Source organism: Phodopus roborovskii, unplaced genomic scaffold (assembly GCF_943737965.1).
Source record: "Phodopus roborovskii unplaced genomic scaffold, PHOROB, whole genome shotgun sequence".
Taxonomy (NCBI): domain Eukaryota; kingdom Metazoa; phylum Chordata; class Mammalia; order Rodentia; family Cricetidae; genus Phodopus; species Phodopus roborovskii.
This window is the reverse complement of record NW_026126418.1, coordinates 5,726,016-5,743,936: the sequence shown is the minus strand read 5'-3', so window position 1 is coordinate 5,743,936 and position 17,921 is coordinate 5,726,016. Positions and strand designations below refer to the sequence as shown.

The window sequence follows — 17,921 nt, the reverse complement described above, 5'->3', positions numbered from 1 at the left end:
GACTTATCACCACACTCAGCAGAAACAAGATAGCATGCAAGCTGTGGGAATGCCTGGGATGTTACTGTCATGTGATTGTCTAGGGACATTTTAAATTGTAAAAATCTCTTCTGAACAAAGCTAATTCAGTGGAAGAAAAACAAAAAACTATTCTAGCCAGTTGGGAAATTATATAAATGATAACAGTATCAGATAGGCTTAACCTTTCAAATGCTGTTTAATAAAGGCAAGATGACTGGGATAGAATCCCATTAGGGTGCTTCCTGGAAAAGTCAGAAAGCCACTGACATTTTCATCTGTAACAGTTCATAGCAAACTTCTGACTCATCAGGAAAATTAGAGCCTATAAATTGCCAAACCAAAATAACTTTCGTGACTTACAAAATTCACTGTATCTCATTATCTTAGAAAATTATGTGTGTGATTTTGTAATAGCAAATATATTTTTAAAATGAAACTCATGCTAATTTTGCCTTTTTCATTTTCCAAACCATTCCTGGGATTAACTGATTATCTAAAGAGAGGGAGACCCAAATCTTTAGTTATTTTTCCACTAGTTAAGTCACTATCTCTCAACAAATAATAAAGCTAAATATGTATGAATATAGTTATTTTTAAAAGTAAAAGTTAAGAATTAGACTTCTATGCTACTCAAAGAATAAGTAAGTATACATGTGTGCTCGCAAATACACACATATGTCTACATTCACTCTATCACTTATTGTATAAATATAATGATCCTTCAAGTGTCCAACCATGCCCTGGCATTTTCAGTATAGTCAGGAATGGATTAGGAAAACAGAGAACTTCCACTGTAAACCATAAGGGTTGACTATTTTTTAGAGTTGTAATGTCCTCTTGATGAAGTCTACAGGTTACCACTGTGGATTTTGCAATCACTGATGATAACTTCTCTTTGTTAACTGTATCTAGATTTTTAAATATACCCTAGGAAGGATGTCCCAAGTCCATCATATTTTGACATTAGATGCATTGAATCTAAGCTTCTTAAGTAGCATTCTGCTTAAATGCAAACTGTTTTACAATTATTTATAAGAGAGCTATTAGAACCCAGGGAAGACTGGGATGGGTCCTGTTTCCTCTCTACACTTTTTTTTTTTCACAGTCTATTTCTTGGTTAACTCAACCCCTTAATCTTTATGCATATATCAAATTAACTGGGGTAAGTAGGCAACATCTGTCAGACATACAGTACAATGCCCAGAACTTATTAACCCATATCTCAAACTTTCCTTGATTGACTGAACACATCCCTAGAACCAGGAATTTCTCAGATCTTTGATTCCTACACCATTGTTTCTTATATTTCCCTTTTAGGAATATTCAAGAATATGAAAATGGTGCTTGAGCCATATTTTTAAAAGTGCTACAAGATGTTATTGCAAGGATTAGTTTTAGTCCAAATAAAGTAGGCATCCCTCTGAGATACAGATGAAATATGAATACATTTCACTTCTTTGTTTTCTTGTCCTATGTTCATAATCCAGTGGTGAAACACAATATTGTTTTTGAAAAACCTGAGATATTTGTCTGTAAGTAGAAATAACAATAAGAGCATCAGGGCCTTTCCCACGTTGTCCTGATTTTTTTTTCTTTTTAACAAAAGACGGGTAGCTTAGCACTTGAAAGGAAACCATGTGAGGCCTGATTTTCCACCAAGGACACAGTGGTACCATTCTACCACAGGGCAAGGAAGAGAGTGTGGAAATAAGAAACTGGATGTATCACAGGTCTTCATTGAAGATAATTTCAAAGATCTGCCCACACATGAAGCTTTCCTTCCAGATCCCACACTAAATACCTGAGGAACATATTCCCAGAACACATCTCCAAAACCACACACCAACCATCAAAACAGAATCATTAGGAATCATTAACACAAAATGGCATTTCATATTCACTTTGGAAGCATTTTCTTCTCTCAGAAAGCCTGACAACTTGTCATCTTTCTTCCTTATATTAAAAAATTGTGGGCAGATCTGGCCCCTTTCAGGCTATGCAGATAAATTACTTTGCAGAGACAAAAGTTGTGGCCAACAGCTAACAACATCTCTGCTAACTTGGGTACTAGAACTTCAGAGCACCATCCTTCTTACTTGTACTTGTAGCATGTGGGGTCTCCTCTTCATCCTGATACTCATGGTGATTGAAAGGAGGCTGTGGTTCCTGGGTCGAATTTTCTCCATGAACAATAGTGCTGTTTCTGTCTACATCTGTTGTGATGATGGTTAAGTACACTGTGACTTTTAATCAAATAGTCTTTAATAATCCTTTTCTTCTACTAAAGAACATGTTATCTACTTGTCCCATGCCTAAGGACTATCTCTAAGCACTTACTCTCAATAAATCTGAGTGATTTCACTAATCCTTCTCCAAAGAAAATAAACAGGTACAAATTTCTATAATATTACCTATTATTCCAGAATAATCACTTTGTCAGAAACAGTACCATAAACCATATGGATTCATTTTTATAGCAAAATGACATAAAATACCTTGTATCTAGGTAGTATGGTTGGTAAATGAATCCCATGTGGAGTTAAGTACCCTCATGAAAGTTCACTAAGGATTTGCGATGAGACATTAACTAAATTTCCCACTGAGTCCGGATGTTTGACCTTCACAGCATCATAGGCTTTGAGGGAGAATATCATTAACAAGTGTGCATAACTCATTACCAGTCATCTTGGTGGTTGTCTGAGGTAGTACTTCTGGGTTTGAATGGCTTGGCTTCCACTGGATCCAGTCTTGGTTTGGTTTTGTGTGGTCAGAAACCCGTGGGGTGGATGAAACTGTGATAATGATGATTGAGGCAATTAGAAAAATGTTATTTCTGGAGCCTTCACTGTTTGCTTTGTGCATTTCATTCTTCTGTCGTCTACACACCAGCTCATCTATACAAGGATGTAGAGATGGTTGAATGGAAATGGAGAGAAAGGAGAGAGCCTTCAGCTTCATCCACCATGTTGTTTTGTATCTCAATGTCCTTTCCATTTAGAACATGAGATCTTCTGGATAAAATAGCCAAGGAGGTTGCAGCAGCAGGAAAAACAGCTTTGAAGATATTAGCCCTCCACCAAGAATGACCAAAGATGTGAAGAGTTTAGCCCATCCATGCAAACTGTAGGAGCCCTCTGCATCTGGAAGGTTTAAGCCATTTGTTGGTATCACTGGAACGTACACTAGCTGTAGATTCTCAAGCTGAAGAAGTTCATAGCTGAGTTGTACACAGGAATCACTATTTTGTTAGTGATTTTGCGGGGGAGGGGGGGACATAACCACAAGAGCCAAAGCTTTCATGTAGATGGTCTTTGGAAAGAATCTCTGCTTAACTTTTTTTTTCCAGAACATAACCCAAAATGAGATTCTCATTAAATACAGAACATCTTATAAGCAAGCCATTCACAGCCACTGAAAAAGGACCAAGATGTACACTTTCATAGAAAAGAATAAGAAGTAATCACCACCATCAGCACAACACACTGGAAAACAAAGACATGTCAGTTCACCAATGCCCCGATATCATGCAAAATAGGAAGCCTGGAACAAAAGGTTTGACAATGCCAGAAACTATATCTTTTTTGAGAAGGTTATTTGCAAGCTCATCTTCCTTCAACTTTTACTTTGATACCCAGATAACAAAACCATTTCACAAGTTAAGAAAATACTTGAGAGTAATTAACCACATTTCTAATAAGCATAAAAAGATGGTAGTTATCCCACTTTCCTGTTGAATTAAAAGGCTTAGGTGCTAAGTAGAAAAGTGAAATTGAATACACACTATAAAGATGGGGGGAGATGACATGACAACTACATCCCCTGGAGTGTGACCATATTAACACATTTGTAAGTGGTTCTTTTGAGATTGATATCTAGGGAAGCTACATCCTGAATCCAGAAGATACTGTCATGGTAATGCTCAGTGTGTGGGGTTTTTTGGGTTCTTTGCTAATGTTCCTAAGCTCTGCAGAGACTCCAGCCTGAGAAATGCACCACTTAAATCTGGACATAGAATATCTGATTTGTCTCTAGTATTTGCTGTATCAGTGCTACACATTCAGATGTCTTCAAGCCACAAGCTGCTTTTTAGCACCTACCCTAGGTGCTATTCACTTGGCAATTAAATCCTCCAATGGGATGGATAAAGTTCTTGCTGTCTAAGGTAGCTGATGCAATACCCGGAAATTCCTTCTCCAACTGTTAATTGAATCAGGTTTATGATTCTCATCTCTGTCCAACAAAATCTTAGCTTATGGCAAGTTTAGGGAAATCAGTCATTGGGCAGAACGGGACATTTTTCTCTACATTCTCCATTCTCTCTCTCAATGTCCTTAGGAGATATTGTAGAGCTCACAAATTTGCATATGGTTACATAGTGGTGTCACTATCTGCTTTTATTTATTAATACTGTCTTTTTAAAGCTTAGCTGGAATTTATTCTTCCTTCTACTCTTATTCTGTTATATTAGTGTCCAGCAAGTGGTTTAAACTTTTTGAATTTTTTCTTTTGATTTCAACCTTTTTTTTTTTTTTTCTTTTGCTTAATTAAGGAAGTTCTTGAGTTCTGGCTTCTATGTTTTAAGCCATTCCAAGGCCTCCCAAGCTTTCAATTCAGAGTCATATGCAACTTTTAATCCCTGCCCTCCAAGTCACATTAACATGCCCCAGTAGTCCATGAGCCTCCTTTAGGTAAACATTTTGGTCTTTCCATCTTTTTGTTCTCATCGTCTGGCACAGCAAGGACACAGTGAATATTTGTTATGGTGTTTTAATATGTCATTCTCTAGTCACACCTGTTAGAGCAGATACTGATAAACAGAACACGAAGTATTGGAAACTTTGGGATCTATTTTTCTCAGCAATATGTATTGGTTTCCATTTTATCTCCTCCTCCAAAATCTCATCAGAATGGAATTAAAGTAAAATATAGATTCACTCATTTTTTACGTCATCTGCTTCCCAAGAGAGATACTGTATCATCACTTAGGTCCCTCAGCAAACCTTGCATATATGGTTCTACTGTAATTGGTTATTCTTACTGGTGCTGGAGATAAAATCTTCATCATCATCAATGCCTGATCCAGAAAAACTGGGGAATTTGTCTGTTTCATCTTCATTTTCCTCATTTGGCTCCCAGCCTGTTGGATTGGTATTTGACTCCGTACCTGTTGTGGTGACTTGCATTAGTAGTTGAGCTGGCTACCAAGGAACCCATTTCAACCAAGGAGGAAAGCCAGGCATGGGAGGCGTTATGGAGTTCCCAAGATTTTAAGAAGAAAGTGAAAAAGTAGGTTTGTATATCTATATAGCCTCATATCTGAAGCTGATACCTGGACGTTAAAACAATTGGCTATGATCTTTCAACTCAACATTCTTTAAGGAGGCTAAGAATAACTACAGGTAGAGCCTACCTAAGAAGTTAGAGAAAAACACAACAAAACACAGATCCATGCAAATTCCGCATTGCTTTCAGATGTCTTTCTTATTCCATCTTTATAATATTCTATTAAAGCTAAGGTGTCAGGACAAGAATGGGAAGGTTTTGCATATCCCTATTTGCACAGTCAAGACACTTTCAGTAACACCCCAATGTCAAGTTCCTAAAATTCTATAGTTACAAACATATTTTTAAAATTCATTTGTTTTCTTTTATTATTACTCCTTATCAGGGTTCATTGGTTATATGAAGTAAGGGGTTTTGTTTCAACATTTCTAAAAAGGTACCTGTGGTCTCTCAGTCTTTATCTTTCATCACATGCTGTGTTCCTAATGTGAATACAAGGAACACTATTCATCCTCTATAAAACTTCCCATGGAGGAAGAAAAGGTCAGTTAACAGAAATGTTCTTGTCATTTATTGATCAACCAAAAGGACTGATGACAGTGAACTGCAGTCCAGATTTTGAGAATTTCTCACTTTCAATTTGGATGCCATTTTTAAAAAGAAAATGGAAATTTTTGACCTCTTCTCAGTATATATACTGCAAAAGGTGTCTTCTTACTAAAAAAGGATTCTTCTAACTTTCGAATGCAATTGAGGCTATCTTATGAGATCACCATTTGGTTTTCTTACTATTGGTGTCTAACTAAATCAATTGATAAAAATCTACCATATTTTGGTAGCTATGCCTTTGTTATTTTACATTCTCATAATTTTTTTTTGATTTTGCTAATTTGAGAATGTGCCAAGATAATCTTTTAAAGTTGAAATTTTGTGTTACCACCAAAAACTTACCCCACTTTACAATTTCCTAATTAATTTTATCCTAGGATATATCTACTAATATAAAGTATAGAGAAGAAAAATCATGTATTAGTGATATTAAAACAAAATAAAGATGTCAGAGTTGATATTTCCTAAATTGACAGATACACCTGTAAGACAGAATGGCATTTAGATTTTAACCACATCCCATAGGTTAATGAGAATTATTAAAGGCTGTCAGGCAGGCATATAATATATAGTATCTGTAACTTATTACCAGGCATCTTCGTTGTTGTATGAAGATGACTCTTGGGTTCTGATGTTTGAAAAAACCATGAAAACCAGTTCTGGGCTTCTTGCCTCGTGGGCGGTGTTTCAGGGGTGGTCATCAAGGCTGTTGTAACCATGATTGAATTGATTGTTGAAATGTTAATTATCAGTTCCTTTAGAAATAGCATGGTAAATGTTTCCACTCTCTCCCTACCCAAAGAGACATCTATTCTTGACATAGGTAGTAGAAAGATAGGAAAAACAAGAAAAGTTCTGTTTCTTTCAGGAGCCCAAATGGAAGTCAATAAAATGTCAGAGGTGGAGGAACCTTAAACATCAAGTGGTCCATGCTTTCATCATAAGATGAAAAACCGGTGCCAGATACTTGTCTGAAGTCCAGTCAGCAACAGAGAAGTCTCAAAAAATGCATGAGAATTATCTAAAGTTCCCGTCTATAAAATGAAACAAGGGTTGAATATTTGTCTCCTTCCCCAGGAAGCCAAATTAAGACCTGTGGTGAGAATTTCAGAAATAGAATGTGTTTTTAAAAACTAGAATTAAAACATCAGGTGATATTTTACACAATTTAAGATTGAACTAAACAATTTAAGATCCTCTCCAAATCTGAGCATTTGTGATTTTAGTGGCCAGCTCTTAGGAACCCAAACCCTTTGATGTTCTTCAAAATGGAAGGTGGCCAACCAATATCATTCCCAGGAGTTTAGGGTATGATATTCTGCCGGAAGTCGCAGGCATATAACCCCATGAATCCCAAATGCAAGTGAGAATGGGACAGGAAGAGGGACGCAGAAGAAGATGGCTTCCCAACTTTTTCCAAGGAAGGTGTATATACCCTAGAGACACTGCCCATAATCATTTTCATGTCAATGCTATACTTTGCAAGAAAGAGCAATGTACCAAATGTACCAAAAAAAAAAAAAAAAAAAAAAAAGGAAGTAATTAAGGGATCCAATGACTTCACCAATACCAAAGCAATAGTCTTGATTTGAACAATTATGTCATCATGATGCACATGAGAATATGAAATAATAGAAAACAAAACAAACAAACAAAAAAACCAGAGTAAGTTCAAGCAGAGAAAGCTGAAGCCATCAGTAAGTTTCACAACAATCAGTGAAATTTCTTTTGCCAGTTTTCAAGAAAGCCGAGAAACAATTAAAGATGAAACACAGTCACAGAATCCCTTTGTTCACACTATTTGTCCTATGAAGATAAATCATACATGTCAGCATAACAAATAGCATTTTCCTTATTCCTCCATTTCTTCCATACACCTGCCCACCTCAGCATGATATTAATCACTGTGATGTGCTAAGCACACAGAATGACAGCAGAGTTTCCTTACATGATTGTAGAAGGAAGTATATAGTTGATCAGTGTCTTACAAGGTAAGCAAATGTCTAAGGCCAAGTTTCTATTTTTATGATACCCTTTCTACAGAGAGAATGCCTATTTAGAAAGTTGGCCATATTACCTGTCAATATAAGTTAAATGAAGAAATCTCTATTACTTCCTATTATTTTAGACTGATTCTCTTTCCCAGTTTCCCAGGCAAAGATTTCAAGTCAAAATGCCTGAGAGCTAATGACCAAATATCCCCAGAGTTTACTTGTGACCACTAGAAGCTAATATAAGGCAACAGGCCATTGTCATTTCTTAGATCTTTCATAAAAGGTTTTCAGTATTCAAAGGAAGAAGAAAAAAAAATCTCTGCTTACTATTCATGCCTCAGTACTTCTCTCTTTTATTGATATGATAATTTGGTCAGTAGATGTCTTTCTAGAGGTCACCTCCTGAATGGCTCTCCGAGTCATGTTGCCAAAATGAAAGTAAGGCATTGAGGAGGCACTAGATCCATGGGTCTCCATGGTTACTGAATGATATCAGAACCTGATGCCAGCAAGGATGCTGTCTAGTTATGACAATGAACAACCATTCTTAATACCTCACTGAAGGCAGTGGCAAGCAAAAGATGCAATAGTTTACCTGTAGTTGCTGTCGTTGTAGGCTCCTGAGTCTGAGTCGTGGATTGTGAATTACCAAACCAAAACCATATCCAATTATTTTGTTTCTGAGTTGCTGCATGGCTGTTTGAGTGCACAGTTGAGGCAACTGTATTAATTATGAAAATATCATTTAGTGAGATTCCCCTGTCCTCTATCAAGGCTGTACTCCCTGCCCTATATGCGATATCTCTACTATAGAATAGGACTTAAAAAGGGCAGTTATGGCCCACTTTTATCTTTCCAGCTTCCTAACATTTCACAGAATCTTAGGACAGAATCAAAAAGGCAGATTAGGGCATCAGTTCAATAATTCTGAGTCTTCTACTCAGACCCCCTCAAATCATGACCAGGGAAAACTAAAGCAGCAAATCAATTGCGACGGAGAGAGATTTGCTCTTCTCTTATGGCATAGTCATTCAGCCATGATCTGGAGGTCTTCAGTGCAGTAGAGCTTACAACGACTTCCATTCATTTATCTTTAGGTCTTTGTGGATGCCTGCATCTTTTCTGTTTGTTCAGCATTGTACCCAGGTAGTGTGTGACAATGGCCATTTCAAAGCTCCACCCACACTTATTGAACACAAGTTACACTTCATAGTTGGAGAATTTTGGAGAGAGTCCATATTTAAAAATGTTGTCACTAGATGACATTTTCTCCACTATCTGCCTATCACTTTCTCATATAAAACCCATAAAAGCAAAGACTTGTTGAACTCTATTCAAGTTAGAGAAAGGATAATAAAAAGTTTTTTATTAAGTTAAAAAAAAAAAAAAAGGTCTTCCATCTGACTTTCAAGTTAGACTGGTTTCCAGAATGTTTTGCCATAGGAACAAAAAGGCAAATGCCATTGGGATAATTGTCTGAATCCACTGGAGCTTTAAAAAGAAAAACATTTTAAATCAAACACCTCTCTTAAGATCTATGATCTCATACTGCAGGTAGTTTTCACATAGCACAGAGAATCTACTGGATCCCATGTGAACTCCAGTTTAGAATTGGGACAACACACAATAAAAAATGCCAAAGATCCCAGCAGTGAGAGCAGAGTTATCCACAATATTCCCAGTAAGGCACCCACAAGAGTCTACAGACTTCTCATTACCAGAAATTGCACTAAAGATGCTCAGTTTCTAGTGCTCACCCTGGAGTACTCCAGAAAAGGCAGCTAACAAGAAACGGACACATAGAAACAAATGAGTATGACTTCTGCCTTCCTACATGGAGTTGTGTGAGAGGAGACAATGAAAGAAGTGTCAGTCTAGGCATCAGTTTCCAATTTGCCCCACCCAAGTAAGGTCATGCGAGACGGAAAACAAATTATTTCATTTGACACCCAGAAGACAGGAAGTGGAGCTTTCCAAGGCAGGAGCCTATTTCCTAAATTAGTTTAGGCTTCTTGATTTCAGAGAATTCCAGATGACCAATAAGAAGGGACTGATGACACACCTCTAGTCAGATTCTTCCAAAAACAACATTTATAAATCAACAGCCAGTGGGAAAACCCAAGTCTAGAGAGCCTGTTGTTCTTGCTAGTTTTCCCTGTTGCCACCCACCGAGCATCCTTAAGGGAGGAATGAGCTGGTGAAACCAAGCACAGCTTCTTTCCATGTCCTCAGCCAGCCTAGCCCTTGACCTCTGCTCCCCTGCATGTTAATCTGCATCCACTCCCTCTCACTATGTCTCAACCCTCTGCCCAACAGTGATAAATTAGCCCTTGGGAAGCTCCTCTTTGGGCTCAGAAAGTAAATTCTGTGCAGAAGCTTATCAGTGCTATGTCCAAGTAAACTTAACCTGGGGGCGAATTAGCCTTTCTTCCTCGCCCATTAAAAGGAACTAAGCTAAGTGCTCTGTAGCAAAATTCCTTTTCCCCTCAAATTCTCAACTCTGTTTATGTTAAGCCTCACATATTCCTTTCCTTTGATTTCTGAGCTAGGATGTCGTATCCATGAAGGTGGATCCACCTCTGACCCTCATAAACTACTGCAGTGTCTGGAGCAGAGAAGACACACGATATGGAATGAATGGATAAAAACCTCACTTGCCCTGGCTTCTTTTTGATATTACTCTCTAACTGTAGTTACCATCAGAGAATGAATGACCTGGGAGGGCGTGGGATGCTTGAACAGATATGCCTTGTTTGTAAGACTGAAGTCTGTGTATGTGTGCACATGTGTAGGCCGGAGGTTGATATAATGATGTTTTTCTTGATTGCTTTCCACCTTAATTTTTGAGATAATTATGTCTCATTGAGCCGGCAGCTCACTCATTTGACGAGACTGGCTGGCCGGCAAACTGGGGGCTCCTCCTGTCTCTGTCTCCCTAGTATGAGGGTTGCAGGTTCATGTTGTCATGGTCAAGTTTTTACGTGGAATGTCAGGGATCAAAAAACCTAGGTCATCATGCTTGCAAGGCAAGCACTCTACTCATTGAGCTATCACTAGGCCCCCAGAATCTGATGGAGGATTTTTTTTTTTTTTGGACAGACTTCAAAAAATTTTCTGGGAATGACTGGAATCCTGCACCTGTTTGCATCACCCCTTCCCCTCACTCAGCAACTTGATAACAGAAATTGAAAACACTGCTGAGTGAATTCAACTTATATCAGAGTGCTGTGGAGGCTTCCTGGCTTCTGAGTGACTGAGTAAAAAAGAGTCCTATCTTGAATATTCACAAGCCAGTACATTCCTGCCAAACCACAAAGAAGCCAGAGCACCACCCCTTGTGAGTTGCAGCCAGGAAAGGAGAAAATCCACACCATACTAGGATATCCAGTGAAGACTTAGCTCCCCTTTTTGGTTTGAGTAATTCGCCACAGAAGGAGCCCAGACAACTGAAACCTCATTCTAAAACAAACAATAGAGGAAGTACAGAGAGGAAAATGGAGGAGATAAGGAGCTCTGAGCACCTTTCTACCAGAGCCCAGCTGCCCAAACCCAATATCATCTAATGCAGCTGCAGGTACAGCCTTCCCCTGCTGTCAACCCCACATACCCAGAGCTTCGGGATCTTCCCTAACATACTGAAATCTAGAACTCTGCAGCTGACGAAGGTGCTCAGAAATCCCCTCACACCACTGAGTTTGACCATGCTCCAGCCGATATATGGGCAACACAACGTGGGCTTGGTATATTGCTTCCTTTTCTTCTTCTTTTTTTTTTTTTTTTTTTTTTTTTTTTTTTTTTCTTCAGAGATCTGAAGGGTGGGAAGTTGGACCTGGGAGGACTGGGAAGGGAGTGGGATCAGGGTGCATTATTCCCAAATAATCAATAAAAACGTTATGTTTGAAAAAAGAAACCCCTTCACATTTGTTTCCTTGGACCAAAAGAACGGAATGGTTTAGAAAATTCTGGTTAAGGAATATATATAACTGGATTATTACACAATCAGAACCTTGAGAATAAATCAGGTTTAAACAGGATTTCAAGGCAGGGTTATAAAAGGAACCGGTGGAATGGAGTGGACACTCTGCAGCTGTAACTTCAATAGAATAGTCTTGTGCATAGTGAAAAAAAAATAAGGATGAAACAAACAACACCAGAGAGATTCTTCTTGTAAGAGGTCTGAGGCATTGCTCAGTCATGAGGAACGAGAGAAAAGAGGCACCTCTCCGGGGAAACCCTTCCAATACGGCACACACCTTATGCTGAGACAAGAGGAACAGAACTGAAGATGCAGGCAGTGTGAAGAACAGTAAGTGTCAGTGCTCACTGACCAGAAACATGGACAGGCACAGGAGCCCGGCACCCAAATGACATCACCGAGATCTAGACATCTAAGGACAGCAGAAAACAAACACTGGAGTGTGCATCACTCACGAGGGTCATTGGCATTCTGTCAAAGAATGGCTATCGGACAAACACAGCAATTCCCTTCTCCTTACTGGTGGCCGGGGTGCTCCTGATGAAGTAGGGACCATCCTGGTCTCCAGTTGAGTGTATAGTGGGAAGGTAGGTGTGGAAAACGTAGCCCTCTGAGGTGGTCTTCTCACTGGAGGATCCACTACTGACATCATCATCGATGGTATTTGAGGCATCGATGTCTGCTTGGTGTGTTCTGTACTCGCCTGTCTTGCTGTAACGGGTACCATCACGATTGACAATAGCTGAAGAGGACAGAGAGGCACCTTCAGAACTTCACAGTTGATACTTACCTTGAATATAGGAAAGACGGAGCATCGTCGTATGACATGACTTTGAAGCTATTTTCTTTTGCTTTAAACACATCTGTCTGGTGCTTGCTTTGGCAGCATGTGTAGTAAATAAAATATCTGTATGTCTAGTGCTGAGATATAGAGGGTAAGTGCTGAGATGTAGTGGATAAGGTGCTCTGGAAATGCGGAGGAGAACATTGAGGTACTAGGAAGCCCCCACATTTGAATCTGAGCTTCAGATCTCTCTGGACAAGGTAACCTTGTGAGCTTCAGTGTCCTCATTAGTAAAGGAAAGGCACTGCCTCCTGGATGGGGTCATGAGCTCCATGTGAATCACTATGATTAGTGTCCAACATAGTTAAAAATACCTGGAGGCTCCATCGGTGATACCTCTCCCACCCTGTGCAATCCCTTCTGAAATATGTGTAAATGTTATCACTATTAATCCCACCCATCTCCAGTAAGGATCTGAAATAGCAGTTGTAAAGCCTTTACAAAGAAGATATATTTGCAATCCGTTAGAAAGACTCTTTCTAAGGGGTAATTTTTACCATTTTTAGCAAACACCTACTTCTGGGTGGAAAACTGGTTTGTCTAAACATTGCCAGAGTTTCAATCATCCTCAAGGAAATCCAACCTTAAAATTGGTAAACACCTACCCCCCCACACACAAATATACATACACATACGAGTCTTTGCTTTAATAAACAGTTGACCAGAATGAACCAGAGGAGAAAAGGTAAACTTAACTAATTTATTATCCATCCTTAAAATGTATTTTCTGTCTTGAGCCTCAGCCATTTTCTATACACAGCTATTTATTTGCACTTCACTGGGAATATTTCCTGCTAAATTGCAAGTGTGGTACTAAGGACTCTTGTTTCACTTATCTAGTTTTCTTAAATGAAGCTATTAGTAAAAACCAATGTTGGAAAACATTCCAAGGTCTCAGTCACCCTGATAGTGTCTACAGAGGAAGATCTGATGAGATTACTGACTATTAAGGTCTATACTCTTCTGCTGTATTTCAAGTCAAGGCAATTTATATTACCTTACCATTTAAAAACACATTATTTATTTAATATGTGTGTGCTCACACCTGTCTGAATTTATGTGTACCATGTGTGTGCAAAAGCCCAGCTTTCTAACCCAAAGACAATTTATAAAGAATGGAGGTTTATTTTGCTCATGACCCTTGAGTCCTGGCTGAGAAATTCTGCTTAGGATCTCCTGAGGGGCTTTTATTTGTCTGCCATTGTATGACAGAGAACATCCTGTGGTCAGACAGAAAGTGAGCCAGCTCAGGCCTCTCTTCTTCACCCTATAAAGCTACTGATGTCATCGAGCTTCACCTTCTTTACTCCATCCAATCCTAACTACTTCTCAAAGAGCTCAACTCCAACTACTACTAACGTGTGAAATTGGGAGTTATGTTTCCAAAACATGAACCTTGGGGTGGGCATACACAAACCATGGTATTGACCAAACTTGTAGAAATCTAGAGTTTGGAGGAAATGTTCAGGAACCATGGGAATTGGCCATTTCCTAAGCATCTGATATGGATCTGACACACACAAGACTCATTAGTCACGTGATAATACTTATATGTTACAACTTATACATAAGAGGAGCTTGAAGCTCAGGAAATGGTGTGGCTCTAGTACTGCATGGTAGCTGCTGGGATGTGAAGCATCCTCTGGCTGCTACAGCATACAGGCCAAGTGAGATTCTGGACTTACACAGTCTAGGGAGAGCTCATTGCACCTACTGTTGTCATTGTGTCTGCACACCCTGCTGGGGACTGACTCCAAGGAAGCAGAAATAAGCTTAATAATGTTTATAAGTTAGCCTGTTGAGAAGTTTTGATGAGTGTTTTCCATCTTCTAAATCAGTACATGCAATTTTTTGTAGATGATCTGAGATGGGTGTGGTATAGATGATATTGAAACACATACCAGGAAACTCGTGGCCTTCATAATTATGCACTTCAGTTATGGCAACAAGAAAATTCTCATGTGGGTACCTGCATCTCTGAGACTACTCAAGCCTTCTCTATTAGACAGAATGCAGCTCAAGTGCACAGTGATCAACAGCTAGAAGTTGAAACCTATTATTTATCTTATCTTGCACTTACATTGATTTTTATGGTTACCTTTAATTTATGGCAAGTAGTAGCATTTTTTCCATTAGCAGTTTCTTTTTAAAAGCAAATGTATTTTATTTAGAAGAGGGTGATAAAGTAAACGATGGTGCAGTGGAGTACATAGATGGGTTCCCAGTGTGTGAAAGTGTTTTTCAAATGACTGATGTTTCAGGAATGGGGCATAGGGGTAAATCAGACAAGTTTCAAGCCAGCATGGAAAAGGAGAATGGGGTGTGGAAACACAGCTGTTCTCCCCTTAGGGAAACAACTTAATAGCCTATTTGAATAGTATCAGTAGAGAACACACCAGATGCCTTTCCCAAGAATGAGACAAATCACCTGAAACTAGGAGGGGTACGTACTTATGGTAACGGGTCCTTCGAAGGAATTGGGCAGGTCTGTGACAGATGTACAGTCTTCTTCCAGGGGTGCTATGGGGAAGAACAAAAAAACATGAAATAAAAACAAGTAATTTAAAAAAAAAAACCCTCACCTCACAGCTAATGTGTCCTACTAATCAGTTAGAATATAGTTTTACTCTAATTTGTCCTAAATAACTTTCTTTTCTTGAAACTTGATAAATCTATGAGGAATTCCTCTACCCTTTTTGATGTGTTTTTACTATCTTAATTTCAAAAGTTCCAATAAACTTGTTATTCCCACCGCAGCAACTTCATTCATTAAGAATCACATATGTTCTAGGACAAGTGTGTTGATATTTGTAATCCTGGAGCTAGGGAAAATAAACTGGGCTATACAAGGACAGAGGGAGGCAGGCAGGCATTCTATATCTGGCACTGTAGCAAGTCTGATGTTTCATGTTTAATTAGGAATAAGATAGACATGGCTCTTCTCCAATTAAGCATATTATAAAAGAGGATTCTAAATCTCAATTGCAAAAGAAATGTGTAATCGTTGTGAAAAAATTTATAACGAAGCCATGTACAATCATGAAAAATCATTTGGGATTCCAGACATCAGCATAGATGTTGAGAAACTGTGATGGCCACATGATCGATGTGAACATCAAAAGACTATGAAAATTAAAATAACATAAGCAATGAATTTACCTAATAATCAACAAATTCCCAGTCTTTTATTAAAGGATCAATGGCTTCATTTATTTTGCCTAAATTTATGAGCACTTCCTCCATGTGTTGGGCTTCATAGCAGGCAGCTAGGCTAGACATCTTTGCCATGGTCACCCATGGTCTAGGCTGGCCACCTTTGGCATGGGCACCCACATTGTCTAGGCATATATCATTTGACTTCTTTTTTCTTTTCTTCCATTTATCTTCTACTCCCACCTACCTCTTCTTTAGGATTCCATGCTATGACTTGGCTACATGGTCACCTCCAGATGTTTTTAGGAGCTTTCTGGCCAGTATTTCCCGACACCCTCAGAAACCAGGACCTACAATTCCTGACTTGTGCATTACTACTTCAGACTTAAAAGCAGACAACAGCAACTTAAGCACCACCCTGTCATGCCCATGTGCTCTATCAGTAAGTATGGAGCTCCTGCACGCCAGAAAGCTATAAAGCAATGGCTTTAATGTAAAGGATGGTTCCATTGGTATACTATAGGGCTACCTCCTTCATTTGCTTTTCTGAGACATGGACTCTTCTTACTCTCATAATCTACCCACCTAAACATCTTAAGTGCCAGGGTTACAGAAGTGTTGCCGTCACACCCAGCTGCATTACAGCTTTTAAGGCATGCATGTCTGCTTAAATAGCTTAAATATTAGGAGACAGTATCTTCTAATTGGTTTCTTCTAGTATTGCTTTCTAACAGAGAAAGGAAGAAAGAGCTTGATGGGTGGGTGGATGCACATACATATGCATGGAGGTTTGGAGGGCCAGGGGCAAATATTGGCAGACAGCTGTCATAAGGAAAGCAGGTTTCAAACATTTTTAAATTCCCTGCCATAAACTGTTGCACACTCATAACACAGGTAGAAACAGAAATTGGGCAAATAGGTAGCGGCTACTTAGCAGTTACTAGAAATATTTTGCCAAACATAGACACTGTTGGGTTTTTTGTTTGTTTGTTTGTTTTGTTTTGTTTTCAATCACTTATTTTAAAGCAAAAGCTGCTGATGCTGTAAACATTTAACAGGGGGAGTGTGAATGTTAGGAAAAGTATTCTTGCAAAAGTTGCTGTGAAAAAATTCACAAGAGACCCTTTAAATGAAAAAGCTACCAATGGTAAGGCCAGCATTATACCCCTTCCTGATGCCTGTCACCATGGCCTCTCACCTTTTCATTTATTCTGCCTGTGCACTACGATCTAAAATTGTTCATTTTACTTACTGCTAATTCATATGAATCTCACACCACCCACCTCCTGCTTTCCACCCTGCCATAGTAAGTTCATTTGCTTGGGCCAGAACATTGTGTGAGAACAGAGAGACATTTAACATGTATTTGTCAAAAGGAGGAAAGATCTCAGGTCTCCAAGGAAGCACACCTGAGATGCTATCTCCTAAAAGAGTCCGCAGTGTCAACAGCTCCAGAAGCCTGGAAAGCAATGTTCTCAGTAGTTATTAAAGTGTTAACTGATTCTTTCTAAGGGCCACTCAGCATCTGCAGGCCAGCTCATAGAAGAAAAAAAGCAGAAAAAAAGATGAGCCTGCTTCTATCCCTGGCTTCAAAGAATTTATAAGTCGTCAAATATATTTCTCTAACTCTTTATTCCTTAAAAATGTTCTTCAAAATCCCCTTATTGATAATGTAGCTACTGGAGAGATTTGGGAAGTCTCTATTCTCTTTGTCTTAGGACTGAGATTATCTGTGAGTTGTTTGTGGTATTTTGATATGTAGCATCTCCAGAAATGGGCCTGTGAGTTTCCAGGAGTGAAGTTATAATGAGCCGGGCATGTCAACAACACTGAAGCTAGTCTGTAAATGATGAGAGTGTGTTCCCACGGAGCCTCTTCATGCTCCATTTCACCTAAAATTTCATAGAGAAGCCAAATCTGGCCAGGATGCCAAGATGCATGGTGACCCACATATGCAGTTAACACATTTGTGCCAGTGTCCACTCATGTGACCTCATTAGATTGAGTTTCACTCTCTCAAGCAATGTACTGCTCTGGCTGT

At 38.9% G+C, this 17,921-nt stretch overlaps 1 protein-coding gene across 6 annotated transcripts in view; it reads right to left on the bottom strand.

Moving 5' to 3' along the window:
* The window catches only part of Cd44 (CD44 molecule (Indian blood group)), an 81,798-nt gene that overhangs the window by 24,533 nt on the left and 39,344 nt on the right, over positions 1-17,921 (bottom strand). For 2 of the 6 annotated variants that reach the window (XM_051184058.1, XM_051184059.1), the window contains exons 4-10: positions 15,179-15,247; positions 12,404-12,625; positions 8,503-8,628; positions 6,503-6,619; positions 5,060-5,185; positions 2,700-2,813; positions 2,118-2,234 (exon numbers count right to left, since the gene is read on the bottom strand). In XM_051184058.1, the coding sequence (XP_051040015.1) occupies positions 2,118-2,234; positions 2,700-2,813; positions 5,060-5,185; positions 6,503-6,619; positions 8,503-8,628; positions 12,404-12,625; positions 15,179-15,247 (891 nt within the window). The remainder of the gene's footprint in view (positions 1-2,117; positions 2,235-2,699; positions 2,814-5,059; positions 5,186-6,502; positions 6,620-8,502; positions 8,629-12,403; positions 12,626-15,178; positions 15,248-17,921) is intronic. The other 4 variants (XM_051184060.1, XM_051184061.1, XM_051184062.1 and 1 more) reach the window with 4 other exon arrangements.